Source organism: Anolis sagrei, chromosome 4 (genome assembly GCF_037176765.1).
Source record: "Anolis sagrei isolate rAnoSag1 chromosome 4, rAnoSag1.mat, whole genome shotgun sequence".
NCBI classification, from domain to species: Eukaryota; Metazoa; Chordata; class Lepidosauria; order Squamata; family Dactyloidae; genus Anolis; species Anolis sagrei.
Window position 1 is genome coordinate 58,755,642 of NC_090024.1, and position 25,235 is coordinate 58,780,876.

General features: G+C 37.3%; 1 protein-coding gene across 8 annotated transcripts in view; it reads left to right on the top strand.

Annotated features, from left to right (window-relative positions):
• The window catches only part of ZNF521 (zinc finger protein 521), a 328,366-nt gene that overhangs the window by 146,062 nt on the left and 157,069 nt on the right, over positions 1 to 25,235 (top strand). For 7 of the 8 annotated variants that reach the window (XM_060775191.2, XM_060775188.2, XM_060775187.2 and 4 more), the window contains one exon: positions 6,113 to 6,197. In XM_060775191.2, the coding sequence (XP_060631174.1) occupies positions 6,113 to 6,197 (85 nt within the window). The remainder of the gene's footprint in view (positions 1 to 6,112; positions 6,198 to 25,235) is intronic. The other variant, XM_060775185.2, reaches the window with a different exon arrangement.

Sequence of the window (25,235 nt, forward strand, 5' to 3'; positions counted from 1 at the left end):
TTTGCATCCCTAAACCCAGTTAATGTGGAAGGCTGACTATAGCTTTACTAAATCTCAGGTAAAATTCTGATTTTGATATGTATATTACAAAAATCAGTGAGAAAACTAAGAGGGGAAGGCTGTAATGGGCAAAGCCACAATATTTTGGCTGTGTAATTGTTCACCTGACCACAATTAATTTTTGGAGAAGTAGAAACAGTCCAGTAGTTAGAGAAGTAGCTGTGACAAGGAGAAGTAGTCGCAGTACTTACGGAATGAAGATCCTCTTCTCTCCAATGCATAGGGATAAAGCCAAAATTATTATATACCAGTACAGTGTATTTTCAATGAAGGATTGAGAACTGTATAATTGGTAATTCTTGTTTATAAGCCTAAACAAAGATATCATGCTGTTACATGCTCCCCACTTCCCTGAAGAGTGAGATGTTCCAGCCAGGGGCAGTGCTACAGGGTTTCGTTTCCTTTGGATGAGAACACTGGAGACTTATGATGTCTTTGCAATATTTGTTTATTTACAAATATACAAGCAGAGCATATTAGAAGCAAATTGACACTCCCACAGCAGGCGACAACTCTGCTAATCCAGCCTCTGATTCTCTGAAAAAGAATGCTGAAAACACAGGGGCCAATTCACTTTGGTCAACTCACCCCTCTCTCAAGGGTTTAGGCTAAGCTTTTTTCCTACTGCATAAGAAGCCGTAAGGGCAGTACCAAGGAGATACTTTTTCCTAAATTACCCAGCACTTTATGTTATATGATCACACAAAGCATCAGAAAAACTGTCAGAAACAGCCTTATCGAGACATTGGCAGAAGATACATTGGCACTGTTCCTGAGGTGTGATGATTTTTTGGAAAAGCTGATAAAAATGTATGTAATGCTGAAAGTCATTACAAAATTAGGTATTGAAAGGGTGGACTTCCCAGGTGCCCATTAATGCAATAGCCATTATGCAAATGGCATATGGAGTACAGTTGACTGTACCTGCTGCTTCATACATATAGCCTCCTTGGTCAAAGATGGAGCAGTTGGGTACATGGCTCCATAATATAGAGTATGAGCCCCATATCTGTGGGGAATGCCTTTCTGGACTCCACATGGATACGTGCAAGTGCAGATAATAGTGAACTCTGTTGAAATTAAGAACTTCTACTCCGGGAATACCATAGAGTTGTACTGGATGATCTAGAATTTGCCAAGTGAGGCCATACTTTGAAAAAAGTGAACAAATTAAATTCTTGGTATTGGCCCCATGTAGTTCCGTATTATTAACAAAAAGTTCTAAAGACAGAAAGACAGCCATGGCCTTTTTTAATGTTCTCCCCCCCCCCCCCCGGCCACCTCCACCCCATCTATTTGTTTGAAGTAACACCCTTGTTCCGGAATCAAGCCCATATTGTCAACTGCACAACCATCTAAGTTCACAGTTTTATTTTTTTCTTCTTGCATTAATTCTTTCTGACCAATTCCTGACTCTTGTCTGATTCTCTCCATTTATACTGCATGGGGATGCCACTGCAAAGCTCTACTCTGAACCCCACCACTCTATGAATTACATGGGGTCAGGGATTTTACAGCTTGTTTCCATTTGAGGGAACATCAGCCAAACATCCTGGACAGTTAGCAAGCAATCTACACTGATAAAAATGGCCTCCTAGCTGCCAAACCATTTCTTTATTCCATTCCCGCTAGTTCTTATTTTAGTTAAATTTGCTTCCAAGATATGTAATGCTACAATCAGTTGTCCATGAGTTTCTTTGTTGTTTTTACCAACCTTGTTTCACTGTGCTCTCTAAATCACTTTTCTTGGAAGTATCCATCTTTTTCTACCCATTATATCTCCCCCCCCCCAACCGTTCTTCTTACAATTAAGGCATTTTGTAGACAAGAGTGTTTTCAAAATCCTCTGATCAATAAAATTTTAACTCAATCGAGATAATTGAGTCTAGCCAATATATCTGGTTCTTCCCTCTTTCCATCTTCAGATCATACATTTTTTGGCATGGAGAATTGCGCCTTACTTTGCCCTAGATGCTACAAGTGAACAAAATGAGTTGGTAGTCATGATTATAAAACTGAGGTACTAGCAGGAACTGTCAGCTTGATCTACAAGGCTGATCTGAAAGGCACCAAATTAGGGGAAGTTTTGCTGATTATTTCAGAAAAAGTTAATCTTTTAGCTTTTTGGTGAAAGAAAAAAGGATGAGAATGAGAATACTGTGTTTGTTTCAGCAGGGTGTGAATATGACATTGTTTTTGATCAGTTTAAAACCTAGATTCATTGACACAAGTCTAGTTAAGTATATTGCTGACTTAATAAAGGTTGATAGCAACATTTTAGAAGTTCTTTAGAGTCTAAAAAGAATCAGTGTTTGATCTAGAAGCAGTGATAAAAGCAGTTGCTTGTTTTGTGATAAAAAAAGATGTCTGTGTTGATCTGCAAATATGTCAGATCATTTTGAAGAGGCTAGTAAGTGTTGCAGTGTTTTTTGTTGTTTTGTGAAGTGATTTCCTACTCTTTATCATTAAGCTTCAAATAAGGGGAGGAAATCCTTGTATGTTGTGTCACTGTGTTCATCCATCATCATTTTTGTTGACAATTCTCGACATACACTATGTTTTACAGTTCTAATGAGAGAAAAGATCAGCCATTAAGATTACATTTCTTTGTTTTTCAGTGAAGGCACATATTAGGAATAATGTTAGGGATATGCTAATAAACCATATATAATACTAGCCATCAGGGAGCAAGAAATATTTTCTAACTAGTTCTAAAGGGAAATAATGTTTTTAAAAAGAAGTCTGATTGTTATTTATGTATTGTATGTTGGTCTCAATGTCAGAATCAAAAACATCTGAATCATAAATCTGAAGCCGTAATGGGGTTGTTGTTGATTTGATTTTAGTATCTATAGTTTCCAAGCTAGACTGACATGTTAACTCTCAGGGCAGTTAGGAAACAATCCAGATCTATTTTCCTTAGTAGATAATCACGTCCCACTACTACAGAGGTGAAAATCACACTAGATATGAGCTCTCCACCACAAAATGACTACGTGCTATCTAGTACAAAAATAAAATAAAATAAGCCCAGGCATCACTGAGGTGGGATATGCATCAGCACAGCAGTTCTTTGTACAGGTAGTCCTAAACCGTTCAAAACAAGGTGGCCTCTGTGTAGATGTTGAAGTTCTCCAGAGCCACCAGTGTGATTGGCTTCAATGCAGTTGCAGAGATTGCACTGGTTAGTTCAGAATGGAACGCTGTGGGGCTCTAACTGACTTATGATATTCCCAGGCCTCCTGCCTGAAGATCAGCTATAGAAAACAGATGGTCCATGGGATAGAAACTCATTTCACAGAATAATATCACCTCACCTATCACCTCACCTACCCTGACCTCACCTATCAGTTGAGACTAGTGTTATATACGTAGAAACACCAAACTCAGGAAACACCAAACTCCAGCTCTCAACTGTACACATCATCTGTACTCTCACTAATGGTTTTATCATTTTCTGAATGGACGGTCAAAAATACCACCTTTAGGATAAATTGTGGATGGGGTCGTTGCAAGTACAACTCCTAAGAGACAACACTTGGAAGAGTTTAGTCAGAAAAGTCTTTAATTAAATGACAGTTTGAACCATGAAAAGCTTTAGAAATGTTTGAAAAGCTCCAGAAAGAAACCTGTTGTTTCCACTTAAAATTAACATATGGTGTCAACCGCTGAGAGAGTTAATTTCTACATTTTTGTAAATGTAAACATTTGTAGAAATTAGTCTGCAGAAACAGTACTAAAACTTCAGTTCATCTCTTGTTGGTATTTCAAAAACCTTCCTTTGGGTTTGAGACAGAATTAAGCCTGTATTAAAAACACAATTAAGAGGGCTTTGAGGCAAAGCAACAAAGGGAAGGAGGAAAATAAAAACTGTACAGTACAACCCTGTACATATCAGTACTCACGAGGAAGGTCTTATGAACAAGAAACTCCGAATTAATAATTATTTTAAGCAAAGGCATGCATCAGTATGACTGATGCCATGACAGATTACATGTGCACATGTTCTCTCTCAATTTAACTTTTATGTTTTGGAATTTATGAAAACAGGTAACTGGTTTTTAAAAATACATAGGCAGATGTAAATATGGACTTGACACACTTTGGAATATACATTTAATTGTGTTTGCATTCTTTGGTAAATGAAAGGGGATGAATCTATCACTTAGTTGTAAATTTTGAGATTTTATAAAGCCCAACAGATAATGTAAGAAATGATTATGTCAGGGGTGGGAATTGTGTAGTTCTCCAGATGTTGTTGAAATGGCAGCAGCCCCAGCCAGAATATCAAGTGATGATGAATGCTGTGAGCTACATGCACTGTTGAGCAACATCTGGAAGGGTTCCTGATTCCTATCCTAGGTTTCTGTAATGAGGCCTTTCACCATTTTTTACTTGTAGAAGATTGAAGCAAGGATAAGATCTAGACATTGAATGAAAATACTGAAAGCTATGGTAATCTGCAAGATTTCGGGTGATAGTACAGGCAGTCACCAAGTTATGAACAAGATAGGTTCTATATGTGTGTCCTTCAGTTGAATTTGCATGTAAGTCAGAACAGGTACATTTTAAGTGTGACTCTAGCCATATATGGTTGGTGTGTGTGTGTGTGTGTGTGTGTGTGTGTATGACTCTGGATGGCATATGGAAGGATTAATATCCCTATGGTGTTTTTTGCTGTCTGTGTCCCTGTTCAGAAGAGGTTGAGGTAATCATTTTGGTAAGTTGCCAAGCACTGGCAAGGATTTTGGTTTCCTGTTTCAAGTGAAGACAGTGAGGCTGCTTCCACACAGGCTTAAAACCTAAAAGAAGCCAGCATTTAAAATGCTGGTTCCTCTTGGATTCCTCTTGGATTGGAGGCCGAACGGCTATCCAAAATGCCACCATTTTGGCAAGGTAATGACCAGATACTCTCCTAGGTCAATCTGTAATCAACCCGGGGGTATTTGGGGGAAAGGCCTGAGGCTTCTAAGCAGTTCTATGCAGCAGCATACAAAATCCGTCAGGGAATGACTAGTCCCAAAAGTTAACTGTGTGTCCAGTAATCTTCTTCTCTGAATCTACAATTTGGTGATGGATCTGGGCATTGTATGTTTTTACCCTGTTTCCCCTTCCCTTCTGCTCCCTCACCCATACTGTGCTTCAGTAGTTATATTTATATTTTTAATGTACCAAACATACCAAGTTTGTATGAAAATGTGACTATTTCCTGTGCTGGTCAATGACTGAAATAAATGATTTGATTTGATTTGAGCTCCGGGTTCATACATATGACATGCTAGGAGCTTTGGAGAGGGAAGACACCTACTTGCTTGCCAAGAGTTCCTAAGAAGCCCCAGCCCCCCATTTGCAGGCCTTTCCAGTAAATTTAATGATGAAATGGGGGACAGGGAGCATGGCACTGCCATCCCATGTCCCCCACCTTCCCGGGTTACCACAGCCCAAAGAGGAGGGATGGCTGTGGGGATTAATGGCAATCCCAAGAGTCAGTCTGCACATACCCCATACCTGGGAAGGTCAGCCCCTCACAAACCCTCCCAGGTATTTTTTAGCCCAGGGTAAGCCTGGAAATCCAGCTTTACTCTGGGTTACATTGGATCAGTCTCAGGTGTCATTTGGATGCCTTGGGGTAATCCTTTTTCCATCTCACTTTTTAGGACTGTGTAGATGGGGCCTCAGTAAGATTTTGTTCACTTTTCAGAAAAACAGTGAATTTAGTTAACTTATTGCCAGTAGTTGTATGCATGCTGTGATTCATTTGCACTTGGAAAACACTTGATATGTATCTAGAATCTTCTGAGACATATCAGGATTTTTTTTAAAAGTACTGGTCCTAGCTCTGAATAGTATGGGCCTTGCATGGAAAATAAAATACTGCAGTAAAAAGTAACGAAGAAGAGACAGAAGGAACGTGTGGTTCTGTACTTACATTAATCGTATTTAAAATGTCTGTATTTTTAGTTTGCTGGATTTTTTTTCCAAATGAGTGTTCTGAGAGTGAAATTGTTTGTACTGTTTACTTAATTAAGACTTCCACCATTATTTCTTCTAGAAGAAGACCTATCAATGCATCAAGTGCCAGATGGTTTTCTACAATGAGTGGGATATCCAAGTTCATGTTGCAAACCACATGATTGGTGAGTGAAATACTAAATCTTGTTGATGATAGACAGGCTGTTCTCCTAGTTGTATTCATCATTGCCTGTAAAATTAAAGAGAGTTAAGGAGAAATTAATTGTACAAGCATCAGTGATTTACCCAGGTGTGAGAGATATTTTTTTTAAAAAAAACATTATTAGACCTAATAAAACATTAGCGCACTTTATTTTCTGCGAGGGCTAGTTTACACTTCTGCAGAGAATCATATACTACTGCCAGTCAAAACACAGGTGATTAACAAATTAAACTTCTAATCATTTTTGCATTATTGAAAACAAACTAACAGGAATGGTTAATGAACTGGTTGTTAGCTTTCCACAGAGTTTTAGACAGGTTTTAATTTCAGAAGTTATTATGATAATGACACTACTGAGTGCTTCTCAAACACCTTAGTATCAGTATAAGAACTGGCAAGTTTTGTCAATAAGAAACATAAATAATTCCAGTGGCCATAAAAGAGTGATAGATGTTGTGTTTAAACAGCCTAAAACAGTTGAGAAGGGCTATCTACAAAATGAAATATATTTGAGACAAAGCTCAGACCTGTTCTTGGTAATGTTATGAAGCTGTGTTCAATGTTTTTAATATTTATATGAGGTAGCTGAAGTTAGCAAATATCATAAGAAATACTAAGCATTGTCTTTGATCATTATATTTTGGCAATATTTGCTTACTCCCTTAGGGTTATCTGTACTGTTCATAATTTGGTTACCACTTAGTAATAATACTAAGAATTCTGTAAGCCAATTAAATTTATCAAGCACATCTTTTGCCAGCTAATAAAACAATATTGCCTTTCTTTTCTTTTTTTAAAAAATCCCTCATGCAGGAATTAGCATCATTTTCTTGTACATATTTCACACTGTTTGTTTTAACATTGAAATCAAAACAGCACATAGAAACTTCCCCCAGAAGATTCAATTCAGTATACAACTCTATAACTGCAAGTCCATTTATTTTTAAAAAAAATATCCTTGGATCTCTTCTGTAGTTATCACTTCATGTGATGTATTGCTGCTTGTTTTTTACATTTATTTTCATTGCACTGCAACTCAGCATATGTTATCTGCAGTTAATAACTGAAACCTTTAATAAAAAAATTACTGAAATGCTAAAAACTTATAATAGAATAATTACTCAGAAGTAACCACTCATGAGTCAAATGGGGCTTGATTCAAACAAAATATTTGTAGGAATTAATGTGCAAATATGGAGTAAATCTCTTTCAAGCTATTAAATTTATTTCTGACTAAGCATGCTTAGGATCATGCGACCAGTGAATGTGAGTTAAATTATTTGCAAAAGAAAAGGAGTACCATGGAGTACATGTTGCACTTTATAGTTTTTGAGTGAAGCTGAAGGTATAACATAGTTATATGTCAACATAATTTTGTGATCTAAGATATTCTGCTAGTAATAAATGAGTAAAGAAATCAACAAATGTTGTTGTCTGTTGTAGAAAATATAAATATAACACCTCGGTCATATAACAACAAAACTAGGATTACATTCAGATTTTTTTCCATACATGCTATAGCTCTGTTTAAATCAGTAGGTTGTTTTATATGTATGAATTTCCTTTTATTTCAGTTTTTAGCCAGTGTGTGACTAATTATAGATCTGACAGTTATGTTTGTTATGTTTGCATGGTGTCTCAAGATAAGCAGCCTGTGTTGGCTAACTTCACCTTTCCTAATGGTAGATTCAGCCTACCTACTAGGTCATAGTGCACATTAGCAAACACCATGAATCAGTATTGTTCTATTACTATGAATTACCATTGCTTTATAAAGTTTGGCAGCACTATACCTGACATGGACAAACCAAGCCCTCTGCTATCTTCCTAACAACCCTTGAAATAAAGTGCAGGTAGCTACAAAAAATTCCCAGAAAGGGCTGAGGATTACTCTGAACAATGTCAACAAAGATAGTACTACAAGTACACCAAGGCATAACCATCAATGATCTGGTGAAAACTGCAATAGTAGGAAATGTGTACAGATCACATGGAAAGTAACATACAGTCCTGAAGCAGATGAGCTCCTCTTTATCCTGTAACTAAACAAGGATGGTTAGCAGAAGATGCTTCATGAAAGACTGGATTTATTCTAATCTCACTACTACTGTTATCTTGATGATATGTTTCTGTGTCTGGTTTTAGGAAGTGTCAAAATTGTAAAGATATCTCATTTAATCTTCTAATATACTTGTGGGATTCACATCCCAACTGATAGACAATTACATTGAAAAAGGACACTGTGTGCACACATCTACAAGGAAGAAAGCTTAGCTTTAGAACACATGACTGATGCTGGAGTGTATGAGTATGGGTAGAAAGTGGGTAAAAATACAGTATAGAAAAATCGTGTGGCAATTTTGTTCATCAGAACCATCACAGAAAGAACTGTCAGCATGAAATATCACAGTAATTGGCATGTTGGAAGTCACTGTGTCCACTGTTGTGCATCCACTAAGACATGTTGCAATAAGGTCCATACACAGTACAATTCATGGAAGCTAGTGGCTTCCATGTCTTGTTGTAGGTTGAAATATAAAGATGATTACTCTGTTTTGGGTATAGGGTTTAGTACATTTGATAGATCCCTTAAATGATGAATGAAAATTCAGATCAGTTTCATCAGTCCACTGATATGTAAGCCATCCGTCACCACTGATAGTAATCCTTCTTATTCACTGTGAAATATCATTCCACTTTGTGTTGAGTGGGACTTGCATAGCATTGCAATCTGAAAAATTCTCATACCTATAATCCTTTCAACAATAGCTCAAAATTAGGGAAATACAATGAAGTTTGAAAGACAAGGTGAAATAACAATTTTAATATAAATAATTGCTAACAGAAAATAATGAGAGCAGATCACAGGGAATATATAGTATGTAAAGAATAACTCAAACACTTAAATCACAGATATTTAGAAAGTGAGTAAGACCTTCACCTAGTGACAAAACAGGCATAATGAAAGTACAAGGCAATAATTTCTTTATTCCGCCCCCACAGTCCAAAATAATAGCAAAAGGGGTTATAATTTAATTGTTGGAGGATGTTTCTGCTCTTACCTCAGGCACTGAGATTGCTTGAATCGCAGGTTGGTGGCAACCCATGCTATTACAGTAAACATGGGGCATGAAGCAGAAGCCTCTAAGTACCGTATTGATGTTTAGGCAGAATAAATATGGAAAATTGGGTTCCCCACCTTAGGAATCATAATCATGTCACAAGTGAGGCTGGTGGGGACGAGGAGCAGGGCTTTCTCAGTGGTGGCCCCTCACCTGTGGAACTCACTCCCGGGGGAAATCAGGGCATCATCTTCCCTCCTCTCCTTCAGGAGGAGGGTGAAGACGTGGTTATGGGACCAGGCCTTTGGGCAATCTGGCAATTAAATAAGACAATCAGACGAGTAAGACCAGCAGGATTGACGAAGTGGAATTGAAAATGAGAACGATGAGTTAGCGAACGCTGACCGTGTAGGAGGAGGAATTGGCTTTGTATTGGTTTGTATTGATTTTACTGATTTTATTGGTATAATGCATGAATTGTTATTAACGGTGAGTCTGATATAATTTTGTGTTTTGACTGTTCTGTGTTGCAGGCATCAAATTGTGCCTTGCTTTTGTAAGCCGCTCTGAGTCCCCTTCGGGGTGAGAAGGGCGGGGTATAAGAACCCGAAATAAATAATAAATAAATAAATAATAAAAATGGTAAAAGTTAATAAGAACTTTGAGTAACATCTAGAAAAAACCTGGGAGTCAGTGTAACTGATAAAGCACTAGCATTTTTGATCATGTTGCTTGTGGGAAGCTAAAACAACACAACACACACACCTCTTTCCATTTCTTTAGATGGATCTCAGTGTTTGGAAATTTTTAATGAGTTGTTCAGCGAACAGCAGAAATGAACATTTGACATAAAGAAAATTGACACTTCTCTGTGTGGGTGAGGGATTATTTTGGATTGTCAGACAGTCTCATAGGGTATGTTTACTTGGCACCCACTTTCCATCTGCCTATGAAGATTTGGTAGAGAACAATTGAGTTTTCTTTTTTTAACAGATAAAACTGTATCAAGCTAGTTTGGGGTCTAGGAAAATAAGTATTGGTTGTTTTTTTTAAATCCTATACTAAAATTGTGTTAGCATTTTCAACTTCTGATGTTGAAAATTTTGTTCATGGATATCATTCCTGTTGTAACCTCAGAACATTTAAAATGTGATAAGAAATTGATTCACTGATTCACTTCTGAGATTTTGATACACCCAGGTCTGACTTGTGAGTTGACAGAGATAAAAGCATTTCCCACAGTAGTGATTTTCATCATTGGAGTAAAAATGCTAATGTTGTAGGTACCCCTGTTTGTTCTAGAGCCTTAAAAGTTTGGTGAGGTAGAACAGAAAACAGGTGCATTTTTTCCTGTTGGTTGTCATGCATGATATTGCTTCATGCCATAACCATAGTGACATCGATTTGTGTGTTCTCACTATGGAATCTTTCCACATGGGGAGAAGATGCCTACATATGGTGTGACTTGCAAGTCATGCTTCACTTACCTGCATTTAAAGTATGTGACACCTAATTTCCATGTTTGAGATGCATCATTGATGAGGAAAAAGTCGTATTGCTTTTAGGGTAAGAAAAATGTGGAAAACTATCAACCTGTAATGTTTTCTCAGAAACTATAAAAACAAAACTGGTTTTACTCTACATTAAAACAGTAAACTTTCTGATGTTATTGTATGCATAGAGAATGTCGCTAGATTTCAAATTGCATTCAATCTAGGAACATTATACCATTTAATGGGAAACAAAAATGGCCACATTTCCATCATCCAGAACTCTTAATTGCCCTGTATTCCCATCCATGTAACCTGTGTTAATGTGAGCCATACTCATGTTTTCACTGATTATCTGCATGATTTGAAAGGATACAGTTCTGCTAAATGTATTTGTAATGCCCACATAGAGGAAAAAGCCATGATTCAAAGATACTTGGGTACAGGAATAGATCTATTGAAATCAGTGTGAATTTCTCTTGTGTTCTGTATCAAAATAAAATGTTAGAATATTGTTTATATATTAATTTGGAAGAAGAGTGTAAGAGAGTGCCTCTTACGTTACTGTCGAAATTTGTTTTCACTGTGCCAGGTGCTGATATTGTATTTGTGTATACTGGGTTTTCATTTTCCAATTCATGGCTCATGACCGTGATAACTTGTGAACTAGCATTAATCCATGGACTACCCCTATAATTAAAATGCTGTTGCTACTTAGGATCAGTACTGCAGTTCGTACTGATTTTTCCATGACCTGGTTATCCAGAAAGTCCATTCACATTTGCTCAGCTATCCTGTGCAACTGCTGTGCTTTCATTGAATTTTAGGTTATACAGCAATCTATATGTATAAACCAAGGAGGGACATTTGGTGAGGAGAAGGAAAGCTACACTATAATTTTCTGTGGAAAGTTTTCCACCACATTTGCACACTCATACAAACAGAGTTGTTTTGGCAATGGTATTGAAATCAATTGTTAGATGTCTAAATATAGGTGAAGTTCTACTTATTCTTCTAAGGAGGCAAGCATTGACAAACCTAAGCACTCAATCACATAAGCTGACAAAAAGAATGTACTGCTAAGCTTGTTTCTATTCCACAAAATCTCTTGCTTCTCAATCAGTCACAAGTACAAGTAGTCAAGGCAAAATATGATACATTGCCTGAACCAACAGGTTCACATACATCCTTTAGTGTAATAAAATGTTCAAAGAGTTGTACTGAGTGATTTTTTTTTCAACCTCAAATGGAATTAAGTAGTGCAGAGAGTGAATCAGTAGTCCTGAAGGTAGAACATTTATACCTAGCAAAAGAAAAAAATGTGTATTTATTTATTTAGGCTTGTGACATTTAAAAACTGCTATTTAAAAACTGAAATGGCCTTGGACTATGATTTCAAAATTATGTGATCTTAATGTTTATATTAATATGTTTTAACCTCACATTTTAATGTCTAAATGTTATTGTGTTTTATGATTTAATTGATAGTTATGTGTTACTGTTGTTTCATGTTAAGTTTTTCGTATGCATGTTAGGCATTGGATTTAGCATATGTTGGGAACAGCTTTGAGCAAATATTCCAGTAAAATAATTTCTACATAAAGTTTTCAATGTGTTTTAATACAATATTTAGATCAAACATGATTCATCATTTACCATTATTTACAGCAACATAAATTTTCCAATTATGCTTTTTTCTGGACATCCCACATCACTGAGAGCAGGTTCTTTTATGTGTATGAGATGGAACAACATGAGAGAAAGATATGGAGATTTTCATTTCTTTTCTAGGTACATGCAAAAAGGGTTCAATTAAAATGTTTTCTCTTTCCTGATGAAATTATGAGATTTTTTGCAGATCTTTTTAATGGTATTAATGAAAAACTAGTTATACCCACCACATGGTGTTGTGGCCAATCTTCCCTCCCTCTTTCTCTCCTTTCCCTCCTTCCTTTGCTCCCTCTTTCCTCCCTTCCCCTTTTTCTTTCCTTCTCTCCATCCTTCCTTATCTTTTTCCTTCCTCCCCCTTTCTGTTTCCCTCACTCTCTTCTTCCTTCCTTCTCTACCTCTTTCCTTCCTTCCTTCCTTCTTTCTCTCTTTCCTTCTTTCTTTCCCTCCCTCTTTCTCTCCTTTCTTTCTTTCTTTCTTTCTTGCTCTCCTTCCTTCCCTCCCTCTTTACATCCTTCCCTTTTTTCTGTATCGACATTTAGTTTTTCATCATTTCGCTTTTTTGGGGTTTTAAGTCTTTTCCAATTTTTTTTTGGGGGGGGGGTTATGAGTGATGGTCACCATTGTTCTGTTAGGGGTGTAGTGTCCAAATTTTGTGTCAATTCGTCCAGTGGTTTTTGAGTTATGTTAATCCCACAACGAACATTACATTTTTATTTATATAGAAGATAGATTTTGTATTAATATTTTGTGCAAGTCCTGAAAGTCCTAAAGTGCAAACTTGATGTAATGACCACTTTCTCCATGTGATGCTTTGGTGCATCAAAGAACACTTTCCTGTTTAAGATGAGAACATTTACATGTATTATTGCTAATGACATGTATGTGATGGAATCTACTGGGCCAGTAACAGCATCCTGCACACCCTATTTCATATCTGAACAATTAAATCGCGCTACCACTTGTGTTTTCAAGCTATTGATAATTATCTGTTTCTGCAGAAAGGGTTGTTATGTTTCATAAAAAAAGAGAAACTTAATCTAAAATGAAGTTTTAGGAAGAACTATTTAATCTGAAGAGGTAATAGCTGAATTAAAATAGGACAGTAGATAGTTAAATTTGAACCTTATTGTACTTCTTTTGTTCTCTATCACATAGTACAAGATGATCTGGATGAAGGGGAATCAGATTCCTCCTTCCCTGTTAAGTATGCAATAAGTTAGAGATAAAATTATGAGACCCAAGAGCTGAAGTGTAAATTTGTATGCCTTCAAAATAAAGTGCAGTTATGCATCAGATAATATAAAGTGATATTACCAAGATCTATTTTATTAAGGCTTAATTTTTTTCAGTCTGATCATTTTGGACTGATAATTACCAACCATCAATTATCCTTTTTAGTCAGAAGAAAATCTCTAGTACTGGGGAGGTTGGCATTGCAGCTAGCACATAAATCCCCAAAGAGGTAAATATGTTCCAAACAGCCACAACTGTCTCATGGGACAAAGTGAGCAAATTTGTAATCTGCTAGTTGAGCACAATAAAGAAGCACACTCACCACTGAGGACTGATCAGACTGACAAAGATCATGAGAAAAGCGGGTTAGGGGGAATGACAATCGTTGTGTTTCTGTGCTACTTGTATTGGTTGTCAAAAATAAATTAACACTATGGAGAAATATTAGGTGATGTGATTGATTCTTTTGCGTTCTTCCTCTCTTAAAAACTTTTGTCCTCTGTCTTCTTTCTAGTCTTGTACTCAATATAGCTTATAAATTTCTGTGTTTGCCTGATTTTGTTCAGTATCATGTAGCTATAATATTTCAACATATCTGGAATCCTAAAGTCTGCCTGACTGCTAGCAATTATATTGAGTTGAGAATAAAAGTTTGTTATGAAAAAGGAAGTGGTGTAGTCAAGGAGGACTGACTGGGTTATACGTAACAACAAACCATGGCTTTTCACTACAAGAATAACTCAGTATCAACATCAGACTCACATAGTCTCTTTATGTACATTTGAGGAGGACCTCAAAAGCTTTGGCTTTCACATTGACACTAGCTAAGATTGGGAAAGGCGTACGGCAAGGCTGCATCCTCTCACCCAACCTTTTAAACTTATATGCAGAACACATCATGCGATGTGCGGGGCTTGATGAATGCAAAGCTGGGGTGAAAATTGCTGGAAGAAACATTAACATACTCAGATATGCAGATGACACCACTCTGATGGCCGAAAGCGAGGAGGAGCTTAGGAGCCTTCTAATCAAGGTGAAAGAAGAAAGTGCAAAAGCTGGGTTGCAGCTAAACATCAAAAAAACCAAGATTATGGCAACAAGAATGATTGACAACTGGAAAATAGAGGGAGAAAATGTGGTGGCCGTGACAGACTTTGTATTTCTAGGTGCAAAGATTACTGCAGATGCAGACTGTGGCCAGGAAATCAGAAGACGCTTACTTCTTGGGAGGAGAGCAATGTCCAGTCTCGATAAAATAGTAAAGAGTAGAGACATCACACTGGCAACAATGATCCGCCTAGTCAAAGCCTTGGTATTCCCTGTAGTAACCTACGGATGTGAGAGCTGGACCTTAGGGAAGGCTAAGCGAAGGAAGATAGATGCTTTTGAGCTGTGGTGCTGGAGGAAAGTTCTGAGAGTGCCTTGGACTGCGAGAAGATCCAACCAGTCCATCCTCCAGGAAATAAAGCCCGACTGCTCACTGGAGGGAAGGATACTAGAGACAAAGTTGAAGTACTTTGGCCACATCATGAGGAGACAGCAAAGCCTAGAGAAGACAATTATGCTGGGGAAAGTGGAAGGCAAAAGGAAGAGGGGCCAACCAAGGGCAAGATGGATGGATGGCATCCTTGAAGTGACTGGACTGACCTTGAAGAAGCTGGGGGTGGTGATGGCCGACAGGGAGCTCTGGCGTGGGCTGGTCCATGAGGTCACGAAGAGTTGGAGACGACTGAACGAATGAACAAGAGATTCAGCAGCGCTTCTCAAAATGGAATTCTGCCAATCTGTGAAGCAATGGCTTTGGGTCTGCTGTGCGTTTTCAAGACAGAAGGAAACATTTGCACCCATTGGGTAGTACCAGTACCTGGTGCATTGGAAGAAAAAAAATGCCATTTCTCCACATCAGAAAGCCTGAGTATGGTATTAGTCTTTTGAACAGTGATTCAAAAGATCCAGATTATTGACCCATATGGAAAGGTAAAATTGTATTTTGTCCTGTCACTGGTCTACACATTGTAGAATAAAAATTTTAACCCCCTTCTAATTTATAAATTGCTGAGTGCATAATTTATAAATACCATAGGCACCTTTCCGGCTTGATGCTCAGTCAGAGAGCTCAGCCCAACCACCCCCTGATTCTGATTTTCTTCCTCTCTCACTTGAGAGCTCCAGAAACGTTAGGTGTGCATGGGATTCCTGCAGTGCATGTTAGTATGCACAACTGCAACAAACAATTTATTCACCTTATGAGGGGAAATAGCACAGGGCTATATCCTTTAGTAGATGTTGATTAATAAGTCCTTCCATACTTTTCATGCTGAATGTATTCCTCTTTCTGGAGTTGATCCTCTCCAGTTGTTTTTAACTACATTTCTTTTACCTATGCACCATCTTCTGACTACTCAAAACACAAAATAGCCTTTCCATTTGTTATGTGGGCTTTCCAAGTTTAAATTATGCAAAAGCACTGGCCAGGTTGCTGTGAACACTGATGGCACCCCAATATTGCAAGATCCAAACCCAGCTCTCTGTCCTGCGTCCTTTGAATTTGTTGTCTTGTGTGGCCCTAGTACATATCCCTTTCAGCCTTCACTTGAGGGTGCTAAGTTCAATAAGATAGGACAGTGCAAGAATGTATATTGTTTTAAATACCCCCGATGGCGCAGTGAGCTTAACCACTGAGCTGCTGAATTTGCTGGCCAAAAGATCATAGGTTTGAATCCTTGGAGTAGGGTGAGCTCCTGCTGTTAGTTCCAACTTCTGCCAACCTAGAAGTTTGAAAACATGCAAATGTGAGTAGATCAATAGGTACCGCTCCTGCGGGAAGGTAACAGCACTCCATGCAGTCATGGCAGCCACATGACCTTGGAGGTGTCTACGAATAACACCGGCTCTTCGGCTTATAAATGAATATAACCCCAACCCCCAGAGTCGGACACAACATGACTTAATATCAGGAGAAAACTTTTACCTTTACTATGTTTTACCTTGATTGGTGACAGTGTTTCACATTTATACATTTGATTGTTGTTTGATTTTTTTATTTTATTCTTAATATGTTGGAAGACACTTTGGGTCCCCATTGTGGGAGAAAAAAGGCAAATAAATAAAGATCTATTATTATTATTATTATTATTATTATTATTATTATATCTGTTCAATAGGGGCAGATTTTTATACAAAATCGAACACCTCAGTCAGGAGTACGCACTATTTCCTTTTTGAAGCAAGTCTCTCAGCGTCCTCTATGAAATGAAATTTCTTCCACTCCTCCCTAATTTAGTTATGCAGGCAAGACTAAATAAAAATAATTATAATAATTAAACCCCAGTGGATGTTTGAGTTGACTGGGATAACCATACTTTTCACAAAATATCCGTTGAAAATCTACAATTCTATCTCAATGTGAATTTGGTATGTCATATAAACCTAGATGCCAAACAATGTAACTTCCTTAACTTTTAAAATAATTGTATGTTTCTGTGCAAACTGTTTAATACTGTTTCAAAGAAAAATTACCAGCCACATAGATACATTTACATGGGTCCAGTATTCCTTATCCAGAATTCCAGTCCAGAAGTGTCTTCATGGGTGGCAGAGATAGTGACGCCTTTGCTTTCTCATGGGTCGGTGTTCATAAACTTTATTATTAGAAAGGATTTGTATAAAATTACCATCAGGCTATGTGTATAAGGTACATATGAAACATAAATGAATTTTAAGCATGGGTCCCATCTCCAAAATATCTTGTTATGCACATCTATGCAAATGAAGACGTTTCACAATCCAAGAAAAACCAAAATCCAGAACACTCTCAAGCATTTTGGATAAAGGATGCTCAAGCTGTATATATAATTTCAATACCAGCCAAAGCAGGTGAAAAATGGATAGTTCACCTTTTAATTGAATACAGCTTAAGGTGAAGCAGTGGGAAAGATGCATTCTATTCTGCTTTTAATATGTGGCAAGTATTGAGTTTTTATATTAATAGTTTTCAATAGCTTTGTATAGTAATAAATGTAGAAATAAATGTAAAAGAGCAAAATTCACAGATTCAAGGTTTGATATTAAACCTGGTGAATTTGGTTTGTTTGATGAGCAGCTGAGGAGGGAAAAAAGATGAAATCTGCTTTGTTTAATACTACAGAAAGGCTACCCTCATGTGAGCAATGCTGGCTTATTTGAAAAGCTCATAAAGGGTTTCTACATGGACCATACAAAAGGGATACTTTCTCTTTTAATAGCCATCTGTACAGGAGAGATGAGAAGTGGGCCAGGTCATCTCTCCTCAGCTGTCATGATATTAACGTAGGTAATGGAGCAAGCTCTGTGTTCTGCTGGGTGTTGTTTTTCATAGATGTTCATCGATTTACAGATAATTCTATTTATTTCTTCGTGTTGGTCCAAGCAAACCAGGCAGAATAACAAACACCGCCGCATTCGGAGTGGCTGTATCTTTGTTGATTTGCAATATAACTTTTATCTTTTAAAACAATGGTGTTACACCTACTGTGCAGATGGCTGCATGATTTGTAAACCAGCCAAAACATTTAAACAAATGTGTGGTCTGGGGATAGATTAAATAAAGGATAAAATGGAATGTGGACCACAAATTCTAATAATCAGATGATTCTAAGTTCTGTGTAGTGTGGAGAGAGAGTAACAGTGATAGCAAGGAAAGCTTGCCAATGACAGCAAGGGGCCTCGAAGATCACAGGATGGAGCCCGTGGCCTAGTAAGCCTTGGATTGCAAGCTGCACATTTGCTGTACAGCTGGCAGCTCTGTGTGGGGACATCAGATAAAACTTATGCAAAATGAAGTGTTACTGCTTAGTAGAATTCGTGCAAAGTGGGAATTTGCAAACTGTAACTGAAAACCCGATTCCAAGTACCAGTGAAGCAGATAGGAAATATTAAATAGTCTTTAATTATCTGCACAGTTTAACCAAAAATAATTGTAAGCGGTCCAGAAAAAAAAGAGAGGCAAGTATAGGTATAAACACACAGTAACCAAACCATCTGTCCTTTATAAATCCTTCTCGACCTAAAAATCTTATTTCTTCTCCATTTACTGCTACAGCTCCTCACATGTATTTACTTAATATAAAATGTCTATTCCACTTTTCCTGCTGATACAAAACTCAAAGTCATTATTTTGTCTGTTCGCCAAAGAAGGGAAAATGCTCATACTATATTTAAAAAGAAAATTCATAATATATAGTTTTATTCTCTTCGTTTTCTAAGTATGGCTGTTTTAAAATGAAATCCAAGCTTGCAATACTTTATTAAAATCAGTGATCGGAGATCTTTACCTTCAGTCAGAAATGTATTACATTGGTAATCTTTCGTATGTCTTTCTTCATATGCTTGGTGAATTCTGATTCTTGTACAGCCTCTATTTGAAATAACTACTGTGCAGCAGCAGTGTACAATGAATCACATCCATTGTGTAAGGACCTCTAATGAAGTTACAATAAGCAGTGTTTCATCTGATGCATCCCAGTTCCCATACATTTAAGGGCACTGAGTCGGGTTCCTCTCTTGTTTCCTTCTTGCTTATAAGTTATTTCTAAAACAAGCATTGGGAAATATATGTCTCAGACTTGCACTAATTTGTTTTAAAATTCTGTATTGCATATAAATTTTCAAACACAAAAACAAATGTGCTTCCTAGTGCATAAATGGTCCTTCTTCCCTTTAACATTTTTGCACAGGTATTTCAAATTGGCTTCTGGTTGTTTCTTTTTTATCTTCAGCAAATGCATTCTGTTGATGAATAGTATGCGGGAATGCAAGTGTGTCTGCGTGTGTGTTAAACTTCAGCTGCTCATATGGCTGCCTTTGGTGAGCTAACAGGGTTTCGTAGGTCACCTTTAGAATTTTATGCCTATGACAGCAGTAGCTACCTGCCAAGATTGTGAGGCATCTCACAGCTCTCAGGATGGAGCTTGTGGCCTGGTAGGCCGCCGTTGGAGGGGTACACATTTGCTGTACAGCTGGCGGCACTGTATGGGGCAGCAGTGTGGGCTGTTAGGGAGCTGGAAAGGAGACAAGCATGAAATTTCTTCTAACCCCAACTCTGTTTTTCTATACTCTTGGCTGCTTCTCAGTTCCTTGACAAAAAAACCAATCAGGCACCCTTTAATCCGCCTGTGATTACCAGTGGTATAAAAAGAGAAGCATAATGAGGAAAAATGCCTCGTTTTGTTGCCTTCAAAAGCCAACAAATTGGAGTTAACTTGACAGGAAGTGGCTTAATAATTAGATTATTTATTTATTCCTGACACATATCCCCCTGTTACTAGTCTCAGGAGACCCTGTAGATGGTACGATTTTCAAGCTGCCATTACTTCGCTGTCTTCTGTGAACAAAGAAGCTACTGTCTATCAGTCAATTAAATGCACTCTTTAAGCAGAGGCTGAGAAGTCCTCAATGGGTAGAGCCCTGGGACATTGTGGCTGATGATTCCTTTCTCTGTACTGTACATCACACTCTCAACTACGGTCCCCACAGAGATGGAATAAAGTCATGCATTAAAATATCACTTGTTGATTTGTTTGCTAATGAAGAGCCATTGAAATGTTTGTGTATTTCTGTGGCAAAACTGTTGATAAAAGGACGACTGGCTTGCATATCTTGCCTTGTCTTTAGGAAGCACTCATTTAAGGTTTATTAAAAAGAAGAGGAACAAATTAAGAGACAACAACAATTCAGCAATGGATAACACAGATTTGTTCATTCATCTTAAAAGTAAATAACAACAGGACTGCAATTTAGGCATCTGCATTGTAGTACTCGACATTGGTCAAACCTAACCTGTTTGCACACCCATACCAATTGTTTCTTCTCATACAGCAACTATGCAGCATCATGCATGAAGTCCACAGCAGAAATGATATTGCATATCCAAGATTGGGTGCTCTAGTTTTGAGTGTTATGCTTATGTCGCCCAGATCTATCCAAGGGAGAGGCATGGTTCTGAATTTTGTGCAGTGGGGAGAAGTTAATCCTTACATTGTTTCTTGGGTTCAAATCTCATTGCTATGTGACAAAGTGCCCCTTCACCAAAAAACAAAATTCATAAGGCATTCCTTCATAGCATTATCTGAAGATATTCGGGATATCTTGTATCATATCTAAGGATACATGGTGATATATGAAAAATAAATGAAGACAGACCATTTCATTTTTAGGAGATAACATGTTTTTAAAACTTAAAAAGGAAACAATATGCTTCCTCCCCCTTCCCTATAAAGGTATCATTTAACATTATTTTGGCGAGCAAGACTTTTTTTTCAGTGAACACTTATCCATACCCATGCCGTCTATACTAAATTCTATGTCATTGTAACCAGAAATCCAAAATGAGCACTCTTATATGGGCCCAATCACTCCTGATTTTCGTAAACCACAGTTTAGGATTTCATATTAAATGGAAACCGCAATTGATATTATCTGTTTTTTAAACACGTGGGCTTCATAGTTTGAACATAGCTTCTTTCAAACCAACTGATTAAAATGAAATCTAGTTTACTGGGTTGGGACAACATAGTGAACTGCAGATACAGAACTTTCGTACTCTTCATGATAGTGCCAGAAAAATACAGAAAACATGTAAGTTTGAGGCATGCACATTTTCATTGTGCTAAACGTAATTGTGAAATCCAAACAAGGCCATATAGACTATTTATGGCCCTAGAACTTAGTACAGACACTTGTTTTTGTTTTCAGAAAGTTATGTCATACAAAGTGCTGCTGTTACCAACCTTTTGTTTTCTTTTGAGGTTCTCTTTTTAAAATGCTTATATTACTGTGCGGGTCCCAACTTTTACAGGAAAACCTTTTGGTTTAATATATGGGCCCATTAACTGGTGAAAATAATGGGTAAAATGGGTCCTCGGTGGATATAAATCTTTCTTTTGAGATTTGTCATAAATCCACAATTTTCACAATTAAGGAATAGTTCTTAAAGTGTCTCACTGCCACTGAGCAGACTGTTGAAAGTACAAGCATGGGCCATAGAAGAGACATCACACATTGACTTGTCTCCTTGCCTTTGATTTCTTCCATAGCAGTTTCAAGTACTTAATCACAAAATAACTGTTGCAATTGAATATTCCTCCATAACTTTTTCTTATGCTTCTGGTGTGATGCATCTGAGAGCTCAAATATCATTTCTGCCAGTAACCATTTTTAGCAGGCAACCCTGCATGAGGTTATAAAATTAGATGTGAAGATTGTCCAGCCTGTCATGGGTTTTTCCCACTTCTATGTATAGGCAGGCAATCCATGCAAACAACAAATATACTGTCCTACAGTTGTATGTTATAAGCTACATTTCTAATTTGTCAAATGGGTGTCATGTACAGTACCTTGCAAAGCCAAAATGGCTTTTCAGGACTGCAGACTGAAAAACAAAAGGATGGTTGGTTCCAAGTAGATATTTTCATGCGTACATTTGCAAATTTCCACATTTTGTTCAAACTGCTCTATACACACCGTATTCTAGACTTGCTGGTGACATCACTTATGTTTTAATTTTGGCAAAGACAAATGGATAATACAGCCCCTGTAATTCAAGATGAATTTTAAAAGATTCTCTTTTACTGTCTTGTTATTCCAGTTCAATTTGTTAGAAAAGCTTAGTCACTCTGGTGTTTTATAATAGAAAATAAATTTGAAACCCATTCATTAATTGGTGATTAATATATAGCAGGATTAGTTTAAGCAAGGCCCTACCTCCTGCCCAGTCAAGTATGTTCTGGTTAATATCCAATTATGTGCACCTTCTTACTTATTATGTCTTAATATTTTGGATATGGTAATCAGATACTTGAGAGTAATGCTAATGAGGAGCATAAAGCAGGAATTAACCAGTGACATACTCAATGATCCTTACTTAGGAAGGTATTTCCTTTTCTCTGTTCTACATAATGGTAAGGCATTTCGGTGACACAGCACACTGTATGTTAAATGCTTATTCTGTGGGGATTATCTCCCTGCTTTTTACCTTTTCTGCTTAAGCAAAGGTGTAAACCATACAAAGCATCTGCAATCTTACATTCACAAAACAGGCAGACAAATCTGCATTGCTAATTATTTCCTCCTTCTTCGTTATTCAGAATACAATAACACATTTGCACTGATCTTCATTTTTGATTATACAAATACGCAAGTACCTTTCAAGGAGAGGTGACCAATTGTGTGGCCCTTCATACATATACAATTATGCATTGTATTTATGTACTTATTTTTTCAAAGGAGCCATTCAAATTCTACATTGGATAAGCAATATAAAAATTAAACCTAAAACATTTGGAGGGCTGTACCTCCTCACTCTTGCTAAAATGGTTACTGTGATTGCTCAAGTTGCAATTATATGCAGACAAGGGCCCCACTGACCATTCAATGCAGTTCAAAACTAACATCAAACTGATAGCCAATAACAAAATCCCACAAAAGCATGTGAAAGAAAGCACTTCATGTGCAGCAGTGCTTTATTGTCTGTGTCATCACCATCCAGGCCTCAAACTGATTCCAGGGTTTCCAGTGTAATCATCTGCGCAGCGAAACCACTTTCTTCAATACCAGTTTGAAACTGTATAAAATGGTCAGTGTAGATTGGGCCAAGGAATGCTCATTTGTGTATAAGAGTATATGAGTAAAATTAAAACTGTAAAATATTTCTTCCTCATCTACCTTTCAGGGTATTTCTGTTCAGTTATCTAAGGCAGAAATAGATGTGTTTGGTGACTTGGGCACACTTTCTCAACTTGTACTCCACGCAGTTTTTTTGTCTTTTTTCTGTGTGCTGTTGTAAGCCCTTGAGGGAATCTGCCTAACTACTTCCTCCTCCTTTCTCAAACTTTTCAAACCACAGATAGCGCCAAGCAGGACCAATACCAACCAGGACTCAGCATTTCTCTCTTCATATGACCTACAACATAGGATTGGACCTTTTGGGTCTTTTTTTGGTCCAGGTGACACTCACTGTATTTGAAATGCTAGTGACTACAGTACAGCTTTCTTTTCTCAGCTGAGGTGCCCATGGACATTGTCCTTGTTAGCAAAAATGTGGTACTTCCTTCTCTAAGCTCTGCTGAGATGGTTCTTTTCTTGCTGTTTCTATATATTTGTGATAACACGTGATTTCATGGGTTTTGTCCAAACAAGACCTATTTGAACCTTCTACTGAAAGCCACACAATTTAACAGTTTCTTACCAAGACAACTGAATGTTGACAAACAGCAATATTAGAAGCAATTTTTGTAATTTTATTTTTCTTCATTTTCTTAAGTCTCCTTCTCCGCCTCTCATGACTTCACCTATTCTCCTCCACTTCCTCATTCTCTTTCACTATTCTCCAGAAACTCTTGTATATACTCCTTTCCCATATTCTCCTCTATTTCTTGTCCTTTTCATCTCCTGCACTCACAGTTGTCTTCCCTTCCATTCCATATCATCCCTCACTCTGTTTCTCTTTCTAACTTCTTCTGACTACACTAACTTATGCATTTTAGAGTCTTGTCATTTTAAAATCTCATTAGTTGGGTTAGCTTGTGATGTGAACAGTCATATATTTTTAGGATTACGCCCAGGGTATGTATTTTTTTGGTTCATCATCATCAGTGTTTCTCTTATTTTACATATTTGCTCATTATTTGCAGCCTTGCTATGATCTCATGATTTTTGTGATTTGCTTTGTCAGATTCATTGTTTGTTAGTATGTATATTTCCTGACAAATCACAACATTTGGAAATCCAGTTATAGATCTTCACCAGGACCTTGTATTTTTTGTATCTCTTTCAAGTAGTTGCTATCTTTATTAATTTGACAGTTGTTCTAATTCTATGTAAACTGTTGTGATTCCCTACCTGCATGTTGACTACAGGTGATTTGAAAGTACAGAAGCAGGTATTTTTCAACAATATATTAAGAACTGTACCTCATGTGACTTTTTTAGTCCAACTGTGGTACACTGTTAGAAGTCTCCATGTGGATATAGGTGACCTTTCTGTAACACTGCCTGCCTTTTAGAGTTGCCATTCCACTTTTGCTAAAATACTCATCACATGCTTGGTTTCTTTTCAAACATGCCCCAGTAAAATCTTGGTTTAGTAGAACACATAGTATAGCATGATTGGGATGAGGCAATCTTAGGTATATTTCTGGATTTTATATTGATTCATCCTGTGGCCTTGAACAAGTCTCTTAGCTCTTAATTTTGCAAATGGGATAATACTTAAGCTCACAGGGTTTTCCCAAGGAGCAATCATTTAATGCAAGAAAAGTACTGTACTTTGAATATGAATCAGTTCAATAATGGAATAAATACTAAATATTGGGATGGAAATATGGTTGAGGGGGATATTTTTAATTAATCCACAGTTTGCCATAACTTCTTTGCTACATCCCTTGTGAAGACTAAATGTTAGTCCAGAACCACTTGCTTGGAGGATCAGCCCAAAGTAATTACATTACAGTTAGCAGAACATGCAAGAGTTCTAAGCTATGGCTGTTTGTGTGAGATAGAAGAATTTTTG